The sequence below is a fragment of the Nanorana parkeri genome, unplaced genomic scaffold (genome assembly GCF_000935625.1).
Source record: "Nanorana parkeri isolate BGI_ZX_2015 unplaced genomic scaffold, ASM93562v1 scaffold1629, whole genome shotgun sequence".
Taxonomy (NCBI): Eukaryota; Metazoa; Chordata; class Amphibia; order Anura; family Dicroglossidae; genus Nanorana; species Nanorana parkeri.
In genome coordinates this window covers 334,566-345,721 of record NW_017307897.1, presented here as the reverse complement: position 1 = coordinate 345,721, position 11,156 = coordinate 334,566, and the positions used below count along the sequence as shown (strand labels likewise).

The 11,156-nt window shown below is 40.9% G+C and overlaps 1 protein-coding gene across 1 annotated transcript in view; it reads right to left on the bottom strand.

Annotated features, from left to right (window-relative positions):
* Nucleotides 1–3,110: 3,110 nt before the first annotated feature.
* LOC108799089 (ecotropic viral integration site 5 protein homolog) overlaps nucleotides 3,111–11,156 on the bottom strand; it is a gene marked incomplete at its 3' end in the record, with an annotated part of 111,929 nt that continues 103,883 nt past the window's right edge. Inside the window, exons 15-16 of the mRNA XM_018570913.1 lie at nucleotides 10,404–10,562; nucleotides 3,111–3,257 (exon numbers count right to left, since the gene is read on the bottom strand). Coding sequence (XP_018426415.1) covers nucleotides 3,111–3,257; nucleotides 10,404–10,562 — 306 coding nt within the window. The remainder of the gene's footprint in view (nucleotides 3,258–10,403; nucleotides 10,563–11,156) is intronic.

The window sequence follows — 11,156 nt, the reverse complement described above, 5'->3', positions numbered from 1 at the left end:
AATTGACAATGATAAATATTCAGTGCCTATAACTTAGTAGTAGTGTGTATATATACGGTATGTATGTATATATCTATATCTATATATATTACATACGCACACTTTCCCAATCCTATTCACTTGCTTCAAATTGTTTACAATATTTGCTGCTGCTCATTTACGAAATACATTCATTTACTCCTGCTTTGATACATTACAAAAAATCTCCACATGCAAATTAGGTTTTTATTAATACTCCGTTTCACATTTCCTGCTTGCTATCCTTTCATGCATACAGGTCAGGGAGAGGTCTCTAGTTTAACTCCTCATAAAAGCTGGGTGTGACAAACAATGCATCATCCTTCAATTCTTTCTGTAGCTTGCAGAAATGGAAGATTCCAGAATTTTGTTTTAGGGGAAATGGCACACTGACCTTTACTTCTTAGGGACTATATGGCAGGAATGATTGGAAAGGATAACTTCTTTGCCAACAGTCAATATTGTAGATTTGTATTTTCTACTGTTTAAAGGAATAACAGGAACCGACCATAATTTTGACAGTGTGTGGCCCTGGCAGCTCGCCAAAAGTTGTTTACTCAATCAACTTGTTGAAGGAGCCAGGTGAACATTTTGCTCCAATCACTGATCATGTATTGTGGCAGATGTCGGCTGTGAGAATACAACAGCCACAGGGGAGATTCATCCATCCACATTAAACAGCGTGGATGGAAGAATTTGTTAGATTTTTATCGATTAGTGTACGGCCAGTTTAAGCACAACATTTTTTTTTTTTAGATAAAGTAGTGAGGCAGTACAACTCGTGCCAATTTTTTGTATTTTTTTTTGCTGTCTGCGACTTCTTTAGGGAGATGCACTCTCTCTAGCTGCGGGAGTAAATGCCACATTTTGCCATCAGAACAGGTAAAAAGGGAAATCTTCAGAGGAAGACGCTTGCTCCAGTGACAACTGTCTAAGAGGGAAGTTGCCTCACAGAGATATGCTCCCATTTGCTGCCAAGTCTACAGGACAGGAAGTGAAATTGCGAGAATTGTCTAAATAGTAACAATTATGAATCTATTTAAAAATATAGTCATGCATTTATTTTCATAGTTAAAAATTGGCTCCTATGATTCCCTTGTGCATTAAACCGGTTAGAAAAAAATGCAGTAGTGGAGTTTACATAATGACTGCTTTAAAACTACAACTGCCAAAATACATTGCAGCAGTGCACTGTTTAACCAGTTGACATCCGCTTCCCGGGATTCAAGATAGGGCAGCGGATCCCGGGAGCGAGCACATATAGGCGATCGGCGGGCTATGGACCTGCTGATCGCCTATATGTCAAACACCCGGTAACGGGTGTGTTTAATCGTCGGGTCTTTTCTGCCCGCGCGTGCTTGCTAGGGGGCACGCGCGAGCAGAAAATAATTGCCGTCTGGAGACTGCAACCCGCAAATGCAGCAGTGCCGTCCGTCCGTTTTTTTACTACGGGCGGACGGCAAGAGGTTAAAGACGTGCAGAGAGCGGTAAAGCATGTGTTAATATAGGTGGTAATTGGCACTTACACACACACTTTTTTGTTGTGCTGGTGAGACACTCGCAATCACTTTCTCCAGTATTTATCTAAAGGAGGTAGGTCAGGGACTAAAGTCGGGTACACACAGTTCGAATTTCCTGGTGACCTGGCCAAAATTCCTATTGTGGGTGCTGCTCTCTGCACTCCTCCACTTGGCATCCCTTGAATAGCGGATCACAGGAGCGGCTGGAAAATTCTCAGCCAAACAGAGCTGCTGGCTCCGTTCAGGTATTCTGGTACAGGCACCGGCAAGAGGAAAAAAGCATGAAAAGCAGACAGCTTGGGGCACCTGCATACTACTATGCTTTTTCATCACATAGGATGCTTGCACTAAATCAATTTCATGCATTTTGGAGTCATTATTGCAGGCAATGTTTTTTTGTTGGGACACCAGTTTAGGCCCCATTTACACCTGTGAATGAGGCCGATCGCATGAGTTTCACAAATTCCTCCTTGCAACTCATGTGATCTGCTGCGGGCAGGTGGGAGGCGCTGTATAATACAACAGCTGCCACCACCCACAGTCGTGATTACCTGCGGACACTTTTACCAGGATGCAAACAGTCTGTGTCCAGCTGTGGATATCAACAGGTAATCACAGCCTATGCAATTTCTTGCAAAGAAATGCGGGTGGTGGCAGTTGTCATTGTATTCTACAGCACCTCTTGCCCACAGGAGGAGATCACAAGAGTCTCAGAGGAATTCAGGAGACTCATGCGATCAGCCCCATTTGCAGGTGTCAATGGGTCCTTACACAACTGGGAGGCTGCAGACCATGCTGCTTGAAAAGAGAACTTGTCTAAAAGGTGCCCATACACCTTACGACCATCGCAAGACTTTTGTCTTGCGATGGTCATAAGCTTATTAAAAGCTCGTACAATCTGCCCATCTTGGACAGGCAGATCGTACTTGCGATCACCGAAAGCCGCCCCGCTTAGGGGCGGGCTTCCGATCACTGCAAACGGGCAGTGTGCGCACACACGGCCCGTTCGGCATATTTTTTTTTTAGACGCTGTAGGGACAAACACAATGTAAAATTCCTAATCAAACATGCATTTAACCTTTCAGAGCTTTGTCATTGAGAAGGGATATCTGATGTTGGCTTAGTAGAGGAAGCAATGCCAACAACAGAAGACTGGAGCAAATGGGGTATCACATAGTAAGACGAGGCAGCAAACAGGAACAAAAGGACTAACGCTCATTGTGGGTACAACATCCACAAGTGCCCCATGAATTCCAGACTGTGTCAGACCTCAGCCAGCTGATACAAAGACAAATGGAATCACAAAAGTATAGATGAAAATGAAGAGCATCAAGCGTAGGTCTACTCTAATTATTTGCACAGGGATCTTTACTGTGAGTCTCCATCAGTGCTTTATCTGTTATCAGAATAGAGAACAAGGAGAAATCTCACATTGAAAAAAAGGAAAAGGAAACAGTCTGTGGCTGCAGTTTAATGTATACACATGGCAAACTTACATCTCTGAAATGCATGTTCTGGTGGTTCTAGATCTTTTGCTAAATACCACAATCATAAACCTAACAATCATATTACCTTGCATTCAATTTCTGCTTGCTTGCGCTTTGCTTCAGACAGCTGAGTTAGCAGAGTCTTGTTTTGTACTGACAGACATTGCACCTTAGCTTGTAAGCCTTTGACCTCTAGCTCAGCTCTTCTCAGATGGTTGCTGTTTATCTGGTTCTGTTGTGATAGAAAAAAGAAATAAGGTGTTAAAAACCAAAACAATTAAATAAACACAAAGGCAATATGGTAAAAAGAACAGTACAGTGGCATGTTATGGATGATTTGGTATGCTTAGATATGAACATTTTCCTGATGCACTATGCTGGCAAGCTGGGGATGGGGAATGGTATTTGCAGGGGAATGTTAACATCTTTTTTAAACAGACAAGCACACTTCACTTATCCTTATAATTCTACACCAAGTGAATAATGCAAACAGTCATATGCAAGATATATCTTTACTGCACACAAACATGTGGACACAACGTAAGGTCAAAAATAATAATATTCAGTAGCTCTTTAATACATGAACCTTTCCCAATCTTTTGTCTCTTTAAAAATATTGTAAGCACAATAAAATATCAGTAAAATTCTGCTAGAAATCCTGTGAGCTCCTAATCTCCTGTTGCTAACCAACAATGCTTCCAATATTGTACTAAAATTCCAAGTGGGGTTGTCAGTGCAGCCTGTGTTCTCCCTTGCTGAACTATAGAACAGCTCCCCATCTCAAACAAAGAGTAGGTGTTCTGTAGTCGACAGAGGAGCAGGCTGACACATGGTGCAACAGAGACAGTGCTGTCATCTCAATACAGGATGTTAGGAGCTCGCTGGATTTCTGGGAAGTCAACAATTATTCTTCTGAATTTGCAGCATTTTTAAAGATATACACTTGGGAAATTTATAAAACCTGGAGCAGGCAGAATCTGGAGCAGCTGCCCATGGCAACCAATCAGCTTCTTTCATTTTCAAAGCTTAATAAACTAAAATAGACGCTGATTGGTTACAACTGCTCCAGATTCTGTCTGCTCCAGTTTTGATAAATTCCCCTCAATGTATCTACATTTGTCCCATTGCCTCACTATTCTTTGCAATGCCATTTCCAGCATATTGTTCTATATACCCATTTCTGATAGATCTTTTGGTCAAGATTATCATTGTGATATTGTCATTTATGTGTGTATGTTACAGTGTGTCAGTGTCCATAATATCTGAGAGAAGATCCTTTAGAACAACCAAACTTAACATAATTACTAATTTGGCTCGCTTGGGTTCTGATCACAACATATGAACTGCAGCCACACAATACTTTAAAATCCTACAATACACACCAATACCCCACACAAATGGGAATAAAAGCCTCTTGTGGCTGATAAACACATCAACATAAAGATACTTTCTTGTATACAATGCTGTTACTCATGTATATGGACATTTATGTTCATCTCTGTAATTCACGTGTTTGTCTTTAGACAACCCCTAAATTAGAAAGCTGCTGGTAAGTTAGTTGGTGTTTGTATTGTTATTAACATCCTAGTTTTTAAATTCTACTGAAATGCAGATTAGTGCAAATGGTTTAGCATTCTGAATGTATTTATATTTTATATACATGCTACTTGAATGAGTGAGTACTTCTGCAAAGATTTGAAAATTGTGAAGAGAACACTGACACCCAGTGGATAAATTATAGAATAAAAATTCAGTGACAAAAGTTACACGTACTTTTTAGAAACCTTCTCTGTATACATAGTGCCAATATAATGCAAAGTATTTTACAATGTACATGGCACCTGCACATCAGTTTCTGCACCAGAGGATCTGAAATGGCCAACACAGTGGATGAGATCTCTTGCTGGATGTTGAAAATGTTTAAATGGGTAAAGTGCTATTGGTGGTCTGCATAAAAGCAAGATGAAAATAGTTGAAAATGTAGTGTGTGTTTTTATTATTTTTGGCTTTACTTCTCTTTTGGGTCACTGGAGTATATTTACTAACATACTCCCGTGACCCCAAAGTCAGCCTATAGCAGGCAGCGCAAGGCCACTCTGCAACCAGGAAGAGTCTCATCAATATTGTCAGGATTCATCCTACTGCCTGAATGACAACCAGTTCTGCCTCTCTAGAGCCAGAGCCAGCTGTGCCCGCCTCCTTCCCTGTCTGTTCATCCAATGAGCATTGAAGGAACGGAGGGGGGGGGGATCCCTGCAGGGAGTCATGACTGACAGTCACCGCTCTCTGCATAGAGAAGCCTTGAGCCGAGTGATCGCACAACTCTCGGTATTCAGAGCCAGCATGAGACAGTTGTGGTGTCACAGGCCGGCTCTAAATATTGGGAAGAGTATATTTTACTCTCCCAATACTACTACTGTTCCCAATGAAGTGCCCCTTGCTTCCTAACACTTCCTGCTGACTCCGAGGCGGGACTGAATGAAACTTAAAACATTTGTGAATTTCATGGTTTTTTTTATTCTACATTAGTTTACACAGTTGAGCTTACACACTGGCCAGTTGATTAATACTGATGCAGTATTTTTGACTATATTGTTCAGCTGTTGAACTGCAGAAATTGAGATAACCACAAAAGCAAATAGCTGCTTCCTGTAGTGATTTCTTGACGTTATCAGAATTTGCTTATAAGCGCAAAGGGCTTTACATATATAAATATAAAACTTTGTGCACTTAGCTTCCTTTCATGCATTTCCGTGCAAAGGACAAGCTGAAGTAGATTATGACAGAGTGAAAACACAGAATATAAATAAATTGCAGCAAAGTTAAAACATCAGACTATGTCAAAATGATTAGAAAAGATGATTCATATTCATGTAAAAACATGCTGTGCCTTTTAGATGCTGTAAGCACAAGGAATTATTGCACTATGCAAAAAATAAAAAATGGCAAGCATGCTCAGGTGATACCAACGCTCAGTATAACTTAATTTGTTAAGCACTACCCGTATTGTGCCTTGATGGGCATATTAGTGGGTACCACAGAGTCAGAGGAAATGGCAAGCCTACATACATTCAAATGGACAGCATAAGACCAGGGAGACAACTGAGGACAACAAAAGACTCCGTCAGGTACAGGTTAGGATATACGCAATCATGCACAAATCCCCCTATCTGCAGCTCTGATGGCATCATATTTCAGGCACATGTTAGTTTGGAGGCGTTTAGGCAACACACACACACGTTTTGAATGGCTGCAATAAAAAAAAAAAAACTTGTCTGCACTCCAGGAAAAACAGCCATGCAGCTTGGTTCACAGACTGTCAGAAGCTGCGAGTAGCTGCACAGAAAAAGAAATCCCATTACTACTATTTGAAGAGTGTATTTCTTTAAATAAAAGGGGTTTTTAGGATGGAGTCTTTTTAAAGTTTCGTAAAGACATAAAATGAAAATCTTAGCTGTCACCAGACGTGGTGTCCCCATTGGAAGAGTTATCCTCACTTCTTGCTCTGCTGACAACCGCACAATTATGGATTTCTCATCACTTTCAGTCTCAAAGACAATGATTAGCAGGACAAATAAAACTAGGGACATAGATCACACTAAAAAAAAAAAAAAAGTGACAGAGGTTCTTACTAGGGATGCACCGATACTGTTTTTTCCGCTATCGAGTACTATTTTTTTTTTTCAGTACTCGCCAATCGTGAGTACCGATGCCGGCATCCCGAGGTAGCATGGACCCGGAGTGCCAGCTAATAAAAAAGCTGGTGTTCTGTTGAAAGAGCACCGGCTTCATGCTCCCTGATTGGTCAGGAAGAAAGGCTGCCTCGCTGTGTCATTAGACAGCGCAAAGCTGGCTTCCTAGCCAATCAGGAAGCCAGGAGGCAGGTAATGACCCACCACCCAGCTTCCTGATTGGCCAGGAAGCTGGCTCCATGCTCCCTCGTGGCACTGCCGGTCAGGGGTAATCTCCCTCTGACCAGAAGTTTTGGTATCGGGGTAAGTATCGGAGCATTTGGGAGAATACAAGTACGTGCCGGAATGCTCAGTGTCGGTGCATCCCTAGTTCTAACCCTTCCCTACTGTATCCAAAACTTATTTAATGTTTTGGCTATACACATATACTTCAGATAAAACATGAACCAGTGAGGGAAGCAATATGAAGCCTTCCATCTTGCATTTTTTTTTTCTTTAAGGCGCAGGCATCCTCATCTCGAGTTCATTACACAGTTACAAACCTAGAAGAATGCAAGTTATTGAAGGTTGAAAAAGTCTAAAACTTCTATTCTGAATGCTTGTTTCTGGTCGCTGACTTGCTAGGTAATAAATCCAGGACCACAATGACAGCCCCTGAGCTTTGCTCTTAAAAAATAAGGGTGTGCCATTGCCAAGATAATTTTGAACATATAGGCCACCATTTTTGGGAAGCTAGGTTAAAGGAAACCTACACCAAAACAAATCAGCAATGGAAGCGCCCATTCAATACACATTTCCTTTAACTAAGCTTTACAAAACTAAAATCATTTGTGTGCATATTTCAGCAGGATTGCCATCACACAAAGCTGTGACTATGGATCACATAAGGACACAAAGTATAAAATCAGGCAAAACAAGAAGGACGTGGTTGCATTGTACAGCAACACAAATCCATGCGTCTCGCACAGTCTTCTAGAAATCTTAAATAACTGGCAACTGCACACAGCAATGGTGGGCAACTAACCCAAAATTTCTATGAGGCCTTACATTATTGTATATTGGCTTATTTAGAAACAAAGCAACCAACATGTTCAAGATAAGAATATATGCATTTATGTAAAAGGTGAAATAGGAAATTACATGGTGCAAACTGCAGTAAGCCAAAACAAATGTGATCATTTCTATTCTATATAAAACTACTTATAAGACTTCAAATGTCACTTAAAGCACTTGTTTGCTCACCATAAGGTACAGGCAACTCTGCATTCTTGCAAGAATAAACAAACTGAGTTTCTTACAAGGATAAAGAGTTTCTTGTTACTCAGTGCAAACAAGTGCACTGAGTGTATTTGAATCAGACCGAAACATTGTTTTACATTTATTGCTCTTTCTGTACACTTTTTATAGGACATACTGGCCAGCGCAGAGGTAAAATGCAGGTCACAATGCTTTATACTTCTTCTATTGTGGGATCACGAGGGGAATCAATTTCCTCAATGGTCATGTTACAGTATTTAAAAGGAGAACTATGAGATGAATGATTTCCAGTCACCTCATAGTTCTAGCCGACCTGTGACAAAGAGACTGTCACAGGTCGGCTCAGTAGAACGGGAGGTGAGCGAACACATACCGGGTTCGCTCACCTCTCGATCCTGTCACGGCTCTCTGCCGTGACAGGGGGAGGGGCTGGATTCCCCTCTCCCCGCTCCGATCTGCCAGCGCTGAGTGGCAGAACGGATGGGGGAGGGGGCGGGTACAGCTGGCTCTGCCTCAAGGTAGGCAGAGCCAGCTGTCACTCACGCAGCTGGGCGGATCCAGACGTCCAGGTCGGGATCCGCACCGGCTGCGGTGTCTCAGTATACCGCGAGTTTCTGTCCTCCGTTACCCTAAGGAGAACTATGGGGAAAAACACTGACCCCATAGTTCTCCTGGCTCTGCAATGTTTTTACTTTAGTCAAATAAGGAAAAAATGAAAACCCTCAATGGTTGCTGTACTTTGCATATGCAAATTAAAAACCCCAGTAGAGTTTAACATTAACCTTAAACCAATCACATATCTTCTCTAAACTGCATGAGCTGATAATGAGCTGCCTATAAAAATGGAGATATAGAAAAGCTTCCCTTCACCAGACGTCACATCCACTGCAACCACCCCATTATAGTCTACAAGACAGAAAAGAGTGGAACAGAGTTTTGCTTTTTATATCACTATATAACCAGAGGTAAAGAGAACACTGGACAGAATTATGCAACCTACTGAATCCTGTGAGTTGCTAGCTCTAGTCTTATTAGGTTTACTATGATCACATTTGTATACAATGCATAGTGAAACTCATGAAAGAGTCCATCAAAAGTAATTTGTTTAAGCAGACAACCTTATCTGGTGTATGAGCTTCTTCTGTGGAGTCTCTAACAGAAGAGATGGAGGGGAAACAAGAGAAGCCCCCTATAACATAGTATTAAACAGCAACTTTTGTCTTGCTTGAAGTAGAGATAAAGACAAGGGGATAGTGTTTACTTGTATTTCCAAAAGTTGCTGGGACCCTGTTGGGTAATTGCAATATGTTACATGTCTTATGATGAATGTATCCATCTCAGCACAGGCCCTTGAGTTATTTATGGTCAGGGGTGGGGGAAAGATCCAAAAACAGTGATCCTTGGGTTTTATAGGGTCACATATAAATGCCACCAGTTGGGTTTTACTCATTTAGAGCATGTAAAAATAAAACTGCTGTCCTGCATAATCTAAAGCAATACTCAGCTGGTGTTATCGTTTTGAAAAATTAATTTCTTTAGATACACAATTTACAAAATGCTGAAAGCAGTGCATAAAATCTGCTTCACTGATATGATTGTAATCACAGATACATAAGAAACATCTAAAAAATACATAAAAGTATATTTTTAAAAATCTACTCATTTCCCGGTTAATCTATTATCAAATTGTTACTATCTTGCCTATATCAACAAAACAACAAAAAAAGTTTCCATTGGTGCAAGACTTTACCAAAAGCAAGAAATCCGATAAATACAAAACAGAACAAGATATGAGGCTAATTGGTTAACATTTTAAAAATATAAAAAACACACTTTTGTTTTTTTGCAAAGCCCTGAGCACTACTGACATCTAGGAGGTTATTTGAAAAACTAGACTCCTGCACTGGGGGAGATTAATTTAAGAAAATGTACACCTATACTTTCAATTGTAATTCTGCCTAATTGTTTTTTTTTTTCTTCTTCAAACGTATCATGGGGACAAGCTAGGACCTCTATTTATTGTCTGTGCTTTGCTAAACAGATTTCCCATCACTTGTTGTCCTAGTTCCAGTGGTTACACAGTCAAAAACATAGGAAATCCCTTCCACGAGGGCACAAACAAAACACTTGACAGGGCTTCTAAACATTCCCTGGTAACTCTGTTTCAAAATAAGGGAGGAAAAAAAAAACCCAGCAAGAATAAAATATCAGAGCCAAGATTAGGGGCAAGCTATGCGGTTGTGATAGTTGCCCTTAATTCATTATTTGTTGTATCAGTTACCTGTCAAGCCTTCCAACTGGTTACATACTTGTAACATGTTAAAGACTGAAATATGCAAAAAAGCTAGCAAAGGCAGCTCCCGGGCTTCAATCCTGATGATTTCTCTACACCTAATATTTTTAGAATGATACAAAACATGTCCGCATACCTGTGTGTCCAACTCCATCATCCGCTGCTTCATTTCTCGTAAATCGGCTTGCCTTTCTGCTTCCCTTAGACGTACGCTCATCAATTCATCTTGTAGCTCATTTATAGTGTTCTTTTTGGGAGGATCTTTCCACCGACCTGCGGTGCGGGCTAAATGTCTCTAGAATTGGAATACCAGCAGATGGTACAAGTTAGGTGCTATTGCTTCTTGCATACAACAGCTTTTCAAATGACACCCCAAAACAAAATAAACAAAAATGATGAAAGAACAGATAGTGCCACTCTGCCCAAATATAGCTCACACCCCATGGCATGCATACTTAACCAGCCACACGCCCTCGTGCCTCCCTGTTGTAGCATCCTTGCATGTTTAAACTGTGTTGACAGAAGGATGACGTCAATTTACAACCTTCCCTATACAGATGACATTGTTTGGGCCTGGTAATCGGCCACTACAGCCCAACCACTGTCACATAAGTGGTCATGTGCTTTCCTATACTCAGAAGATCTGCTCCATTAGAAAGTGGCAAGGTTAACGTGGCTGGATAAGTATATACGCCTGGTGGGCATATATGCAGGCAATAACAATTTGCCCTGAATAAACAAAGTGATAAAGCCTAAAATGATAATTGTATATTATTTGTCTGGAGGGCTAAACAGATATCAGGACAGCAAGTCCCCCTAGGTTACCCTACTACTGGTATGAAAATATCTATTAGTCAATTGTACAATAAGGCTGACCATGTACTATGAC